The sequence below is a fragment of the Acanthopagrus latus genome, chromosome 1, assembly GCF_904848185.1.
Source record: "Acanthopagrus latus isolate v.2019 chromosome 1, fAcaLat1.1, whole genome shotgun sequence".
Taxonomy (NCBI): domain Eukaryota; kingdom Metazoa; phylum Chordata; class Actinopteri; order Spariformes; family Sparidae; genus Acanthopagrus; species Acanthopagrus latus.
The window spans coordinates 13,007,318-13,019,516 of record NC_051039.1 but is presented as its reverse complement, the minus strand read 5'-3'; the positions used below and the strand labels follow the sequence as shown (position 1 = coordinate 13,019,516).

General features: G+C 39.1%; 3 protein-coding genes across 3 annotated transcripts; 1 reads left to right on the top strand and 2 right to left on the bottom strand.

The window, feature by feature from the left end:
- Positions 1–806: 806 nt before the first annotated feature.
- Positions 807–1,899, bottom strand: LOC119027677 (integumentary mucin C.1-like). Its single transcript, XM_037113087.1, has 4 exons — positions 1,786–1,899; positions 1,596–1,669; positions 1,407–1,475; positions 807–1,269 (listed from the first exon to the last, which is right to left on the bottom strand). The coding sequence occupies exons 2-4, from the start codon at positions 1,650–1,652 to the stop codon at positions 1,099–1,101; spliced, it is 297 nt and encodes a 98-aa protein (XP_036968982.1). The 5' UTR covers positions 1,653–1,669; positions 1,786–1,899; the 3' UTR covers positions 807–1,098.
- A 2,758-nt stretch (positions 1,900–4,657) lies between these two features.
- Positions 4,658–9,126, top strand: LOC119024475. The gene is made up of 22 exons (XM_037107317.1): positions 4,658–4,730; positions 4,972–5,036; positions 5,151–5,198; positions 5,401–5,484; positions 5,709–5,729; positions 6,439–6,459; positions 6,583–6,609; positions 6,736–6,762; positions 6,881–6,922; positions 7,117–7,146; positions 7,245–7,280; positions 7,379–7,474; positions 7,563–7,583; positions 7,676–7,696; positions 7,816–7,848; positions 7,959–7,985; positions 8,091–8,123; positions 8,208–8,237; positions 8,354–8,389; positions 8,487–8,522; positions 8,850–8,915; positions 9,001–9,126. The coding sequence occupies exons 2-21, from the start codon at positions 4,986–4,988 to the stop codon at positions 8,901–8,903; spliced, it is 774 nt and encodes a 257-aa protein (XP_036963212.1). The 5' UTR covers positions 4,658–4,730; positions 4,972–4,985; the 3' UTR covers positions 8,904–8,915; positions 9,001–9,126.
- Positions 9,127–9,149: 23 nt separating this feature from the next.
- odam (odontogenic, ameloblast associated) lies at positions 9,150–11,003 on the bottom strand. The gene is made up of 6 exons (XM_037107309.1): positions 10,877–11,003; positions 10,735–10,788; positions 10,520–10,642; positions 9,758–9,790; positions 9,532–9,615; positions 9,150–9,399 (listed from the first exon to the last, which is right to left on the bottom strand). The coding sequence occupies exons 1-6, from the start codon at positions 11,000–11,002 to the stop codon at positions 9,364–9,366; spliced, it is 456 nt and encodes a 151-aa protein (XP_036963204.1). The 5' UTR covers position 11,003; the 3' UTR covers positions 9,150–9,363.
- Positions 11,004–12,199: the final 1,196 nt, after the last annotated feature.

Genomic DNA, 12,199 nt, shown 5'->3' with positions numbered 1-12,199 from the left:
ATAAAATATGGGAGTGGACGTTACAATTACATGAAGTCTTTTGACTGTACCAGCAGCATGCTGCATGTTACACCTGCAGTAGGGTCACTGTCAGTCATTTTTGTGTAATTGTCTGATTTTTATTATTCTTTATGGTTCGTTCTGGGTAGGCTACAAATGAAGGTAGCTGTCAATAGTGTATTGTTCCAGTAGAGTGTACATTGACATTTAAAGTACTTTTTTTGTCGCCAAAATGTTTTTTTTTTATTTTTTAATAATTTAACAATTTTAACATTTGTTTGCCCTTTAATGTTTACTCAGGTTTGAAATGACTTCATTTTATATAGGGACCTTTGAGCACAATTAGTAGTTGAATTAAATGTTTCTGAAGAAGCGGTACTTTAACTTGAGCATAAAATTCTATTCTGTGAAGATTTACTACAAATATGTGCCTATGCGATGTAAACTGTTACATGTGAACAACCTTTTTCCTGTACAGTCACAATGTTTTCAACACATCAACCATTTGGGGTTTTTTTGTGGTTTTTTTCCTTTTTCAGGAGGTGTTAATAAAAGTAGAGTTGCAAAAGAAAATCATAATGTTTGTAACTGCCAGCACAACTGGCTCATATTGACAACAGTCCTCACAAGACCGACACGGATGCAGTCAGGTGAAAGTGTCTAACTATGTTGTAAGTTCTAGGATGCACATCTTTCTATACAGCTTTATCAGTGTGTTCCATATATGCATGAAAAATAAGACAAACAAACGTACTCAGTTCAGGTTTTGCATTTGTGAAATTTATTAAGCAGGCAGTAGAGAGAACACAGAGAAAGTAAACAGCTGACATGATGAACTAGCGGGAAAACAAAGCAGTTGTTAAATAAAAACAGTGTTATCCAAAACTGGTTGTAAATGAGTTATTGATCGCTGGATAATTTTAAGACTTTATCCTGTGGTAGAAGTAGCTGATTCAGTGTAATAGTCAGCACTGCAGTAGGAGTTAATTACCATAAGAATTGAAAGAATGAGCTGATCAGCTGTTGTTGAACCAGCTGCTGTTGACTCTTTCGTTAAAACAGCATCATGACAATGCTATTTTCAGATTAACTGTGTGACTACGGAGGAGCTGTAGTAGTAGTTGTAGCTACAGTAGTGGTTGTAGGTGCAGCAGTGGTGGTTGTTGGTGCAGCAGTGGTGGCGGTTGCAAGTAGAAGCTGAAGAAGGAGCTGGAGCAGCTGGGGATTCACTGTTGTAGCTGCTGTTGTAGTTGCAGTTGTAGTTGTAGCCTGAGTGGTGGGACAGTTCAGGACAATAAGAAACATTAATTTTCAAACACACAGCAGAGGAGTTTTAAGGATTTTTACAACTGTTGACGTTCAGGTGTGTTGAATGTTGAGTTCCAGAGGACTGAGAAAGCGCTCACCTCGTCAGAGTCGGAGCTTGAGCTCGAGCCAGAGCTTGAGCGAGCAACTCGTTTGTGTGCTTCCTCCATCTGCAGAAAATCCACAAGTCACACATTTGATATTGCCAACATCATACTATTACAATAACTAACTGTATCAACATATAAGGACACCTGTGTTGATACTGAAAATGAAAATGTTTCACTTACAGGCTGAGCCAGAGCGAGGCTCAGGAGGCATCCAAGCACAAATACTTCCTTCAGCATGGTTACAGTGATCAGACCTATTGAAAAGAAAATAATAAAGACTTAATCAGAGGAAGAGTTTTTCCACAATATCAGCAGAATCACCCTTCCACCAACATCACATAGAAAATAAGCAATCAGAAGATTTAATTACCTTCAGATATTCAGAACTTCTGCAGACTGTCTTGCAGATGATCGAGGGTTTGTTGTGTTTCTCTGAATGTTGAACATTTCCTTTATACAGTTTCAGGACCTGATGTCATCTCTTCAGCATATTGCATTGTTGGGCAATTGCAAATATTATGAAATCTTCCACACGCACATTTTAAGGTGAGGAAATAGTCTGGGTAGCTCTCAGAGATACACCTGTACAGTATGATGGATACAACGTGTTTACTGTAATGATCCTTGTAAATAAATGATGATAGCCAGTTGAATTTGTCTCAGATTGTTATCCATCTTTTTCTTATCTTTTCTTTTTTTTTGCAAATTTGGAACTGTCCGTAACCCACCTGCATGATAACAGTTTGTTCAGTATAAACCCAGCTACAAAACTGACTTTTCATTTTGTCAATTGATCAAAGTGTAAAGCTGCCTGAGATGTATGGCCGAGGTTTCATCAGGTGTGAAATATTCAGAAGTACGTACAGTATGTGTTGCTCACAAGAGTCAGACACTGTAGATCTACACAGCGTCATTAAAGTTTGTCAAACATAAAGATTTTGATAAAAACATATCAAGTCCATGTTTTCCATTGATGAAGTTTATTCAGCACATACTGCAGAGAGTACAGTGGTGTCGATCTACAAGTCTAAACAAACTAGAATAATGTGTGTGAGAGCACTCAGGTTAAAACAGCATCATGGCAACTTGAACCAAGACAAAGCTGATTAAAAAGTCAAAACCTTTAATGCTATTTTTAGATTCATGTTGTGACTATGGAGCAGCTGTAGTAGTAGTTGTAGCAGCTGTAGTAGTAGTTGTAGCTGCAGTAGTAGTAGTTGTAGCTGCAGTGGTGGTTGTAGGTGCTGCAGTGGTAGTTTGTAAGAGTGCAAGAAGGAGCTGGAGCAGCTGGGCATTCACTGTTGCAGCTGCTGTTGTAGTTGTAGCCTGGATGGTGGCACAGTTCAAGAAAATCAGACACACACAGCCGAGGAGTTTCGAGGGATATTTACAGTCGCTGACTTTCAGGTGAGTTGAATGTTGATTTCCAGAGGACAGAGGAAACACTCACCTCTTCCGAGCTTGAGCTCGAGCCAGAGCTTGAGCGAGCAACTCGTTTGTGTGCTACCTCCATCTGCAGAACATCCACAAGTCACACATTTGATACTGCCAACATTATACAATTGCAATAACAGTAACTGTATCGACATATAAGAAGACTGATGTTCATATTGAGTAAACACTTACAGGGTGAGCCAGAGCGAGGCTCAGGAGGCATCCAAGCACAAATACTTCCTTCAGCATGCTTACAGTGATCAGACCTGTTGAAAAGAACATAATAAGAGACTTCATCAGATGAACAGTTTTTCCAAAATGTCAGTGAAATCTATATTTCATCAGACATCCAGGGAAAATACAGAAACAAAAGACACATAATTACCCTCAAACCTTCAGCAGACTGACTCGCAGGTGGTCGTGGAGGTTGTTGTCGTGTTGCTCTGAATGTTGAGCTTTTCTTATATACAGTTACAGGAGCTGTTGACGTCTCATCAGCAGATGGAGATGTTGGGAAATTGTGATTGTTATGAAATCTTCATCCTACACATTTTAAGGTGTGGACATATGCAGGCCAGGTAATGATCAGAGACACCTGGACATTATGAAAGCTACAGTATATAACATACTTCATAAATAATGCATTGTAGCCTGCTGGATTAGTCTCAAATTATAATCCAATGGACTCATTTATCCAGCAACTTTTAAACTGTCCTTACCCCACGTGCATTATATGCTTTTGTTCAGCAAAAAACAGCCATGAAATGGACTCATCATGTTGTCATTTTATGAGATATAAAGCTGGCAGGGAACCTGGTATGAAAATGAGGAACGACAAGCACCTGTAAAGATGTACAAATAATCAGAGATTGTCACTCAGAATATTAGTACTGTACAGTACAGTACAGTGTGTTTAATGACTTAAAACATATTTGTTTTTACATACAAACAAGGCAGAAAAGGACGCACACTCTATATACAGGTTTAATAATTTGATCCAAACTCTTTTTTTTAGTGCCCGCTACACTGGAAGCTTAAGAACAGTATGTATAGAAAATCTGGCCAATCAGCTGTCACAGGTGTTTTGACATTTGTCCTAATTTGAAATGTGATGAAATGATGTTTAGTGGGGGATTATCCTAAACTAGGAACTAATCTCTGAACTCTCAGACTCTGAACTGATCTAATAGCTGTTGGGAAACAGTGAAGTGGTTTTGCCATCGACATGATTCATGTGAAAACCTTCATGTTGTTTGTGCAAGCTTCTTTTTCTTTTTTAAACTATTCAGGGTATTTTGTTAGAATATCTTGTTAAATGGACAAAGTCAAATTTTGGTGGTTTATCACTGATAGATTTTGACTTTGACATCTCTCATGCTGTTTTTGCTTTTGTAAACTCAAATGCTCCAGTGTCACAAAAAGACATTCAACAACAAAGTCATGCTACAGTACCTGCCCTATCTGACAGGAAGAATCTATGGATGATATACTCATCAGTTGATGTGTGAATCATCATTGTAGGATTTCAGCACACATACACACGCATATACAAACATACAAATACACCTGTTGACATCCAAGTGTTTCATGATGTCTGACAGTGTGTGTGTTGCTAAATCAGACCGGAAACTGTTGGCTAAGCAGCTCACGGAGCGGACCGTAAAACAGGCAACAGGCAGTGTGTCGCTACCTGCCCCACAAACCTCAGTTGAGCGCTGTAGGGATGACTTGTTTATGTAGGCTAACCAGGACGTTAGCATCTCCCTGGTTCCTTCGTCAAACAGCCTATTGGAATTTTCCAGTGGATTTTAGATTTTTCTGTCCTCACGAGTAGCTGCTAAGAACAGGGATCAAAGTCGAGTCAGACAGTTACCAAACAAGGTGTGAAACTGCAGATGATGAAGTGTGACTAAGCAGTCTGGTTTTGAGAAATTTGAGGTGTGTCTCAATGATTGATATCTGATATAAGTATCGATGCATGATGAGCCACAAACATACTTGCACAGCGCAGGTGAGTGGTACAGAGGCTCTATGTGAATTGTCCAGATATGTTTTGAAGCATAAACAGGTAAGGTTCATTCATACAGTTCAGTGTAAAGTCAATAATGCTATTTTCTTACAGGTTCTTCCGAAACAATGCGGTTCTTGTGTATTGCAGCTTTATTTTTGTCGGCAGTTGCTGCTCATGTGAGTATTATTTTTGACGATGAACATTAAGATGACACAGGAGAAGTTTTATGTTTAAAACTGGTCATTCAAATTGTTTTCTGTTCTCACTGAATTACCTATTCACATCTTTAGCGAGGCAACAACGCCCCTGATGGTGGAGGGTCTGGCCGCCCAGGATTGGTACGTGGTGTTTTAACTTAAATAATTATTACTTAACTGTGATTCAGTATAGGAAACATGCTTGTAGTCTAGATACATATACATTTGCTCAGATGCTTCTTTATAGTTATGTAATCAGTGGCTTCTGTGTTGTGTTGCCATTACCTAACCATTTTTAGACAGTCATCTACTGTGCTAATCATTTTATCTGTGCTTCACACAGGTTCCTGGTAAACCTGGACCCAGCAAGCATTTTTGGAGACGTCATGGACCTTCAAGAGGCAACCGCAAGTTCAACGGTTCATTTGTAAGCTCGCAATGAAATGCAGTGTCACTTTACCTGTATTGTATTCAAAGCTAATTAGAGTGTAATAGCTTTTATTTTTCACTTTGATATTGTGCCTAAATTTTACATCTGTTGCTTTCAATTTTATTGTGGAGCACTATTTGAGACCTACTTGTGTGTTAGGTGACAAACTGGTATTGTTCTGTATTGTTGTAAAAATACAATATGCCTCTCTCTTGTTTCAGGAGTGTTCCCCTGTTTTCAAGGTAAGCCCACTGTCATGTCTCTACATATAAACCCAGGTGTAGTTTAAATTTAACTTTTGAGCGCTTGTTAATTATTCTCTTGTGTTTTCTGAAACCTATCAGCCATTGAAAAATCAAGTTAGTTGTTGGCACTAATCACATGAAGCATCTAGTACAATGATCATGTGAAGCACATATTAGTTTGGTGTTAAGTTTATGTATGGAGAGGGAGGGGCTTGATCCGCAGCAAATTAGCAGACATCCCAGCATGCATTGTTAAGTGAGAGAAAAAAACTCTCCAGAGAACTTTCTTTTTCATCGTTTGAAGAAAACCTATATGATTGAAACCTGATGTGTGTATTTAATATACATATATGTGTATATGTAAAACATGTAAGGCATGCTTTTATCACTATTTATTTATTTATTTAGTATGATAATGAAGATAATTCAAGTCCTGAAAAGAAATGATTCATGTGAAATACTGATTTTCAGTAAAGCATGCTAATGTAAACTAAATATGTTTACCGCATTTAATGATGTGTCTAAGTTTGTACAGCTAGACCTGATAAGTTTCAGCTTGTGTTAAAACTTAAGTGCTTTAAGGCAAACTGGTTTCTGCACAGGTTTCTAGTAAAGTCAGCTTATTCCGGATAAGAGTGTATGTGATATTGACTGTTAGTAGTTGGCAAATACTAAAATGTTCTTCTAATTATTAATATTTTTCTAGGTTGACAACGTGACATTTCAGGTAAGGTCATGAGTTTAAAAAAAAAATCTATAATGTACAGTAAAGTGTATGTTTGAAGTGGCAGAGCAGGGGTTTGGCTGAATATTACACATTTTTAAACATACATGTTGCTTTCATCCATAGAATGTCTCCGCTGTGACCCTGAAGGAGGTAAGCAATACATTTTAGTCACTTGGTCTCACTTTCAATAAAAAACCTTTTTAGTTTTATGTTGTAAATTACAGCATTTTATTGAGTGTTATGATTCCACTGACCCTCTGTGTGACACTCTTGCAGGGGGAGAACAAATTTGTGATGCTGGAGGTAGGTGACGGAAGAATCAATTTGGAAATGTCAAGTTTCATCACAGTTCAAGAATCAGCAGAAAGACAAGAAAGATTACTTATGTTATTAATGAATTTTAACGACTGACCATCTCTAGCCACAGGCTGGAGGAAGAGGACCTCGCCATCATCTTCAGAAGGTGATTCAACTCTTTGTGGTGAATGTTACAGTAATACATTGCTTGTTTGATATTCACTGTTTTAATTTGGCCTGTCATCATTTGTTGTGTTTTTCGAACTGGTTATATGGTTTACAGACAATTTTCAATTGGTTGGATATTTTATTTTAAAGAAAACTGCCCCTTGATTTTCTTTCTCTTCATCTCAATTTCAGCAATATGTGAAGCTCAACTACACAGAACCGGTAATCTCCTTACCACCCACGACTGATTGAAGATGATGTCTGTTTTTACCTCATTTGCCCTCAAGAATAACCCAAATGTTCTCTATTTCCGTTTGAAGAACCACGTCTCTGTTGAGTATGGGGTTGTGAAATTTGTGAGTACAGACAATTTGTCAGCATATGTCATCATGTAAATGTCCGAATACATTTCCCGTATAATATTTGCCATGTAAATTTGAAATGTATCACGCAGGTTCCTGCTTCCATCCCTCCTCGTGGGCCCAGCGAGCATTTTGGGAGACCTCAAGGAGGTTCAAGAGGCAACGGGCATCCCAAGAAGAGGAACCTTGTAAGCTCGCATTAAAATGCATTGACACTGAAGCTGTATTTGAATACAAAATATGATGAATTTGACAATTGCTCTCTTCTTGTCTCAGGTGTTTTCCCCTGCTTTCAAGGTAGGCCCACTGTCATCTGTCGATGTGATATCAACACTCTATCAGCACTTGGCGAAAACTCTGATTTTCTTGTGTTTGTGATGTTCTTTCAGGTTGACAATGTCACATTTCAGGTAAGAGTAGAAAGAAAATATGTATCATATGCAATACCAGTACACTGTGAGTGTGACCTGAAAGAGGAAGCAGCTTCACTGAATATTACAAGCTTGTCAACCAATCCTGTTGTTTTCAGCCACAGAACGGCGCTGATGTGACCCTGAAGGAGGTAAACAATATTATTTATTCACTTTATATTAAAGAACTTTTAACCTCATTTTTTAAATTTTTCTTATGAGATGTTGTGATTCAACTGACCTTTTGTGTGAAATCTTGCAGGGGGAGAACATATTTCTGATTCCAAAGGTAGGTGACTGAAGACTCAGTTTTCAAATATTTTGTTTTATCACAGATTAAGGCTCAAAGATGGTAAAGATTAATGAATACTAATGACTAACAATCTGTCCATAGCATATCGGAAGAGGACCTCATCATCCCCAAATGGTATAAAAAGTCATTTTTACTCTTCGTAGCACTTATTACACTGTTACTCAGATGGTTTGATTATTGCTGTTGCTTTTTATACAGAGAGAGTTGCGTGGGCGTCCGAAGCCTCTGGTATGTTGTTATGTTATATATTTCTGTCAAAGTGACTTATATTTTTTACTTAATTATATGGTTTAAAGAGAATTATTCTGATCTTTAATCTTTGTTTCTCCTCGTCTCAATCTCAGCAATATGTGAAGCTCAACTACACCGCCGCACAGCCGGTAATCTTCCTCGCCTACTAAAGTATGACGATGATGTCTGTGCTGACTTTGTTTGTCCTCCATAATAACCATCATTTCTCATTTTATCCAATTCAAGAACCAAGTCTCCATTGAGTATGGGCTTGTGAAATATGTAAGTACAGTGAGCACATGGCACCACGTATATATCTGAATCTGTTTTCTATATAACATTTCTCTGTAAAATGTGAAATTCTTGCTGCCCATCCCTAATCTCCTGCAGCCGTTCCAAAAGGCGTGTGCAGTTATTTAATCAGTACCAGTACCAGTAAATCTTTCAGTCACATACCTTCTACTTCAGGTTAAATTGAAATGAGATGTGCACACATTTTTTTTAGAATCAGCCTATCAATAGAAGTCGTTTTTAGCACATTTACTGCCATTTCTTTAACTCGTAATTTGGCTTGTGGGGTTAATTTGAACAACTTTCTTAACTTTTAAGGTGGAGCCTGCTGAGCTTGTTGAAGAGGACGACTATTCAGAAGATGATTACTGACAACAATAAAAGGTGGGGGCGGTAATGGCAACACTAACTGTGATTAATAACCTGGATCCAGCTGCCGACTCATTTTTTAATCTCACTCTTTCCCCAGGAAGACACCAACATCTACAAGTTGAATGAGCAAACTCAAGCAAGATTATGCTTTCTTTCCTGTGGTGTATTCTGGGAAATGACTCATGTAATTCAGCGTCTTCCTGTAAAAGTGCCACAATAAAATTCTTGATCAAATGAGTTTGGCAAACATCTTTTATTTGTCGTGTTCGGAAAGTGTGGTGCGGATTCCTGAAATGAGCGAGATAGTTTCGGTGTAATACAAAAATAATTGAGTCCAAATGAATTGCACTTAAATGAATCACACACTCCAGCACATTTCGCAGGAGAATGAGCGACTGTGGCCGAGTACAATGAAATTAATTTTTGCCTGATCACGCCGTCGTTATTTCCCAGGTGAGGTCTAAGGCTCGAACAGGAAGGGGAAGTTAGAGGTGCCCTGGAGAAAAGAAAGAAACAGTTGTTTTGATAAAATCTAAAACAATAAATGAGAGTGACATGAAACCGAAGCCAACATTTTGTGTCTGCATACACATGATTGTACGAAAGCTTTAATGGTATTACGTGATACCTCATCGATCCCTGGGCCGGATGCGTCTCCACGAGGATCAGGAGGGATTGTAGTTGACTCTTTGTGTGACCCCTGTGGCCACGTCTGATGCAGAAAGTTAGGGAAAGTTACAAAAGCACAGAAATTCAACTTAACTGGTGCATACATGTTTCTTTCATTGGTATTCAGTATGAGTGCATATATATTTAAAGGATAACATGTATATGAAAATATTCGGTCTACTCACTTTTTCTGTTTGCACCTTAGGCTGTGAAGCATGCTTAAATGGGAAGACATGCAGAAAGATTACAACACAAAAGTAAAAAGTAAATACATAGTACATTTTTTCTCTTATTCATAACTTGCTTTTTTTTTACTGATGTATTGTCTAGGGGTTTTATCGATGCCTGTATCTAATTTGCTATCCCCTTTGCTGCTGCAACAATGTAAATGTCTCCGTTGTGGGACTGACAAAAGATTATCTGATCTAAAAACTTGCAGTATATGCAAATAAACCTCACCTGTGACATCTATTTTAAATGCGCCATCTGCACAAACCTGACAAGCAGTAAATGAGTCTAAAATTAAATAACAGTGTTACTGAACAATGAAACTTATAAGCTGTGACAGGTCTCAGTTGGCAGTGCAGATACTCCACAGTTACTTAACACTTATTTACTGATGAAACGACCGAGGTGACGTGATTTCAGCCTTCCACAGCTAAGCAGACAGACAGCTGCGGTTGATATGGGAGACTGTCGACATTGCATCACAGTCACCGCACATGAATCAACATCCGCAGCTTATTATAATTAAGTCTTTAGTCATTACAGTCTGCTGCTTTGGCCTTTAACCTCAGTTCACTGAGGCAAAGGGAAGTTTACGTGTACTGAACACTTGTGCGCCAACAAATCTTCATAAAAAGTAAGAATGGAATCACAACTGTTGAGCGATACACTGCAGAAGTCGGGCCCCTTCTTTTAACGTCGCGTCATCTTGCATGCCTCACCTGCAGAGGGAGCTGTGGTCTCTGTGTGGTTCTCTCCAGGGTTTGCTGGCCGTTGTTGGGCTGCAGCACTGCAGTGTTCCTCTGCTGAGGATACCCATAAGGAGGCACAAAGTAGTTGAAGCCCTGTGGATGATAGAAGCCATATAAATCTGCAGTGCAGGGTCTCCATAAACCCACTGAGAACTGCCTACAGGTAAATATGTTTTACTTCATACCTGCTGACTGGGAAACTGGGGATATCCGTACGGGAACTGGAAATGTGGAAACATCTGAAAGACGATCACAAACAATCTTTAGTTTCCCCGCATGACCTACGGGAGAGCACTATCACTGTTTCTCCATGCTGCTTTGTTGTACCTGAGCAGGGTTTTGGGCCTGCTGGGGGACATTAGCAGCGTTGGGGTCCTGCGGAGGCCCGAACTGCTCTTGCTGGCCATTGGGGAAGATCATCGGCGTTAGCTGGTTGCCTTGGTTGGGGAACATCAGCTGGGGCCCCTGGGGGCCAAAGGGATTGGCCATTTGAGGGTTCAAGTTCACCATCTGTGGAGTGAGCAGGACGTCGGGCTGCTGCTGCAGCACAAACTGGGGTAGAAGTGAAGACGCCTAGAGAAAAAGGGACCCGATTCAGTTTGCATTTTATTTATTTATTCATTTTTGCTCATATATTATTCACGTTGATAAACTTCCAGTACCTGTGCTTGCCCAAGTGCTGCGAGAGTCAGTCCATTCAGTCTCAGGATCTGAGCAGACAAAAATGGCTGCATTAAATGTGGTAATAATATTCCTACAGTTTCACTTTGCAACCACAAACATGAAAGTTTGAAAATAGCTATATTTACCTCGTTACTGTTGCTTGCAAGAATTCCAATCTGAACCTGTAAAACAAACATTAAAACATAAGACATCTGACTCATCTCAGCCATTTGAAAAGATACGGCAATCATGTATTTTAGAAAAACTTACTGGAAGAGCAAAGCTTGTCCTGAATAGACAGACCAACAGAAGGGAAGTCTGGAGCTTCATGATGTCTTACAGGCTGTAAAGAAACAGGTAAACAAAAAAAAAACAAAAAAAAAAAAACACAAGCTCCATGAATTCATATACTTTCATCAAGTTTTGGAAAATGCATTTTACCATTTCACTTCAACGAAACAACGAGCGTTAGAAAATGATTTTACCGTTTTCTTTGCTTCTTGCTTTCACTGTCTGCGTGCCTCCTCACCTTGTCCAGGTCCCTTTTAAACCCTCTCCACGTGAGCTGTTGTAGTCCACAGCCAACCGATCCAGACAATGTGTGGTCAGTGTGACAGACATTTCTCATGGCAACAGACTCAGACACTTACAACACAGAGCGGCTAAGTATGTCATTAGGCGTAAGTCATGTCTCTAAATGCCGTGACATGGTCTGCGTCAAGTCATTAGCACATCTCTAAAGAATATGAATTAAGAATATTCTGTGTGACGTCCACTATGAAAGTATGAAATGTTTTGCTTTTAATGGACCAGAACTCAGTGACATCCATGTAGGAGGCCTGTGCACATATTTCACTCTTTATATCTGTGCTTAAGTAAACTTTATGTGCGTATGTTAAAGTGCAGTGTTTCAGGGTGTAATTACAGACATTGAGGCCGACAGAATTTTTGTCTCTGTCATGAGAAAAAAAAAAAAAAAAGGAAAAA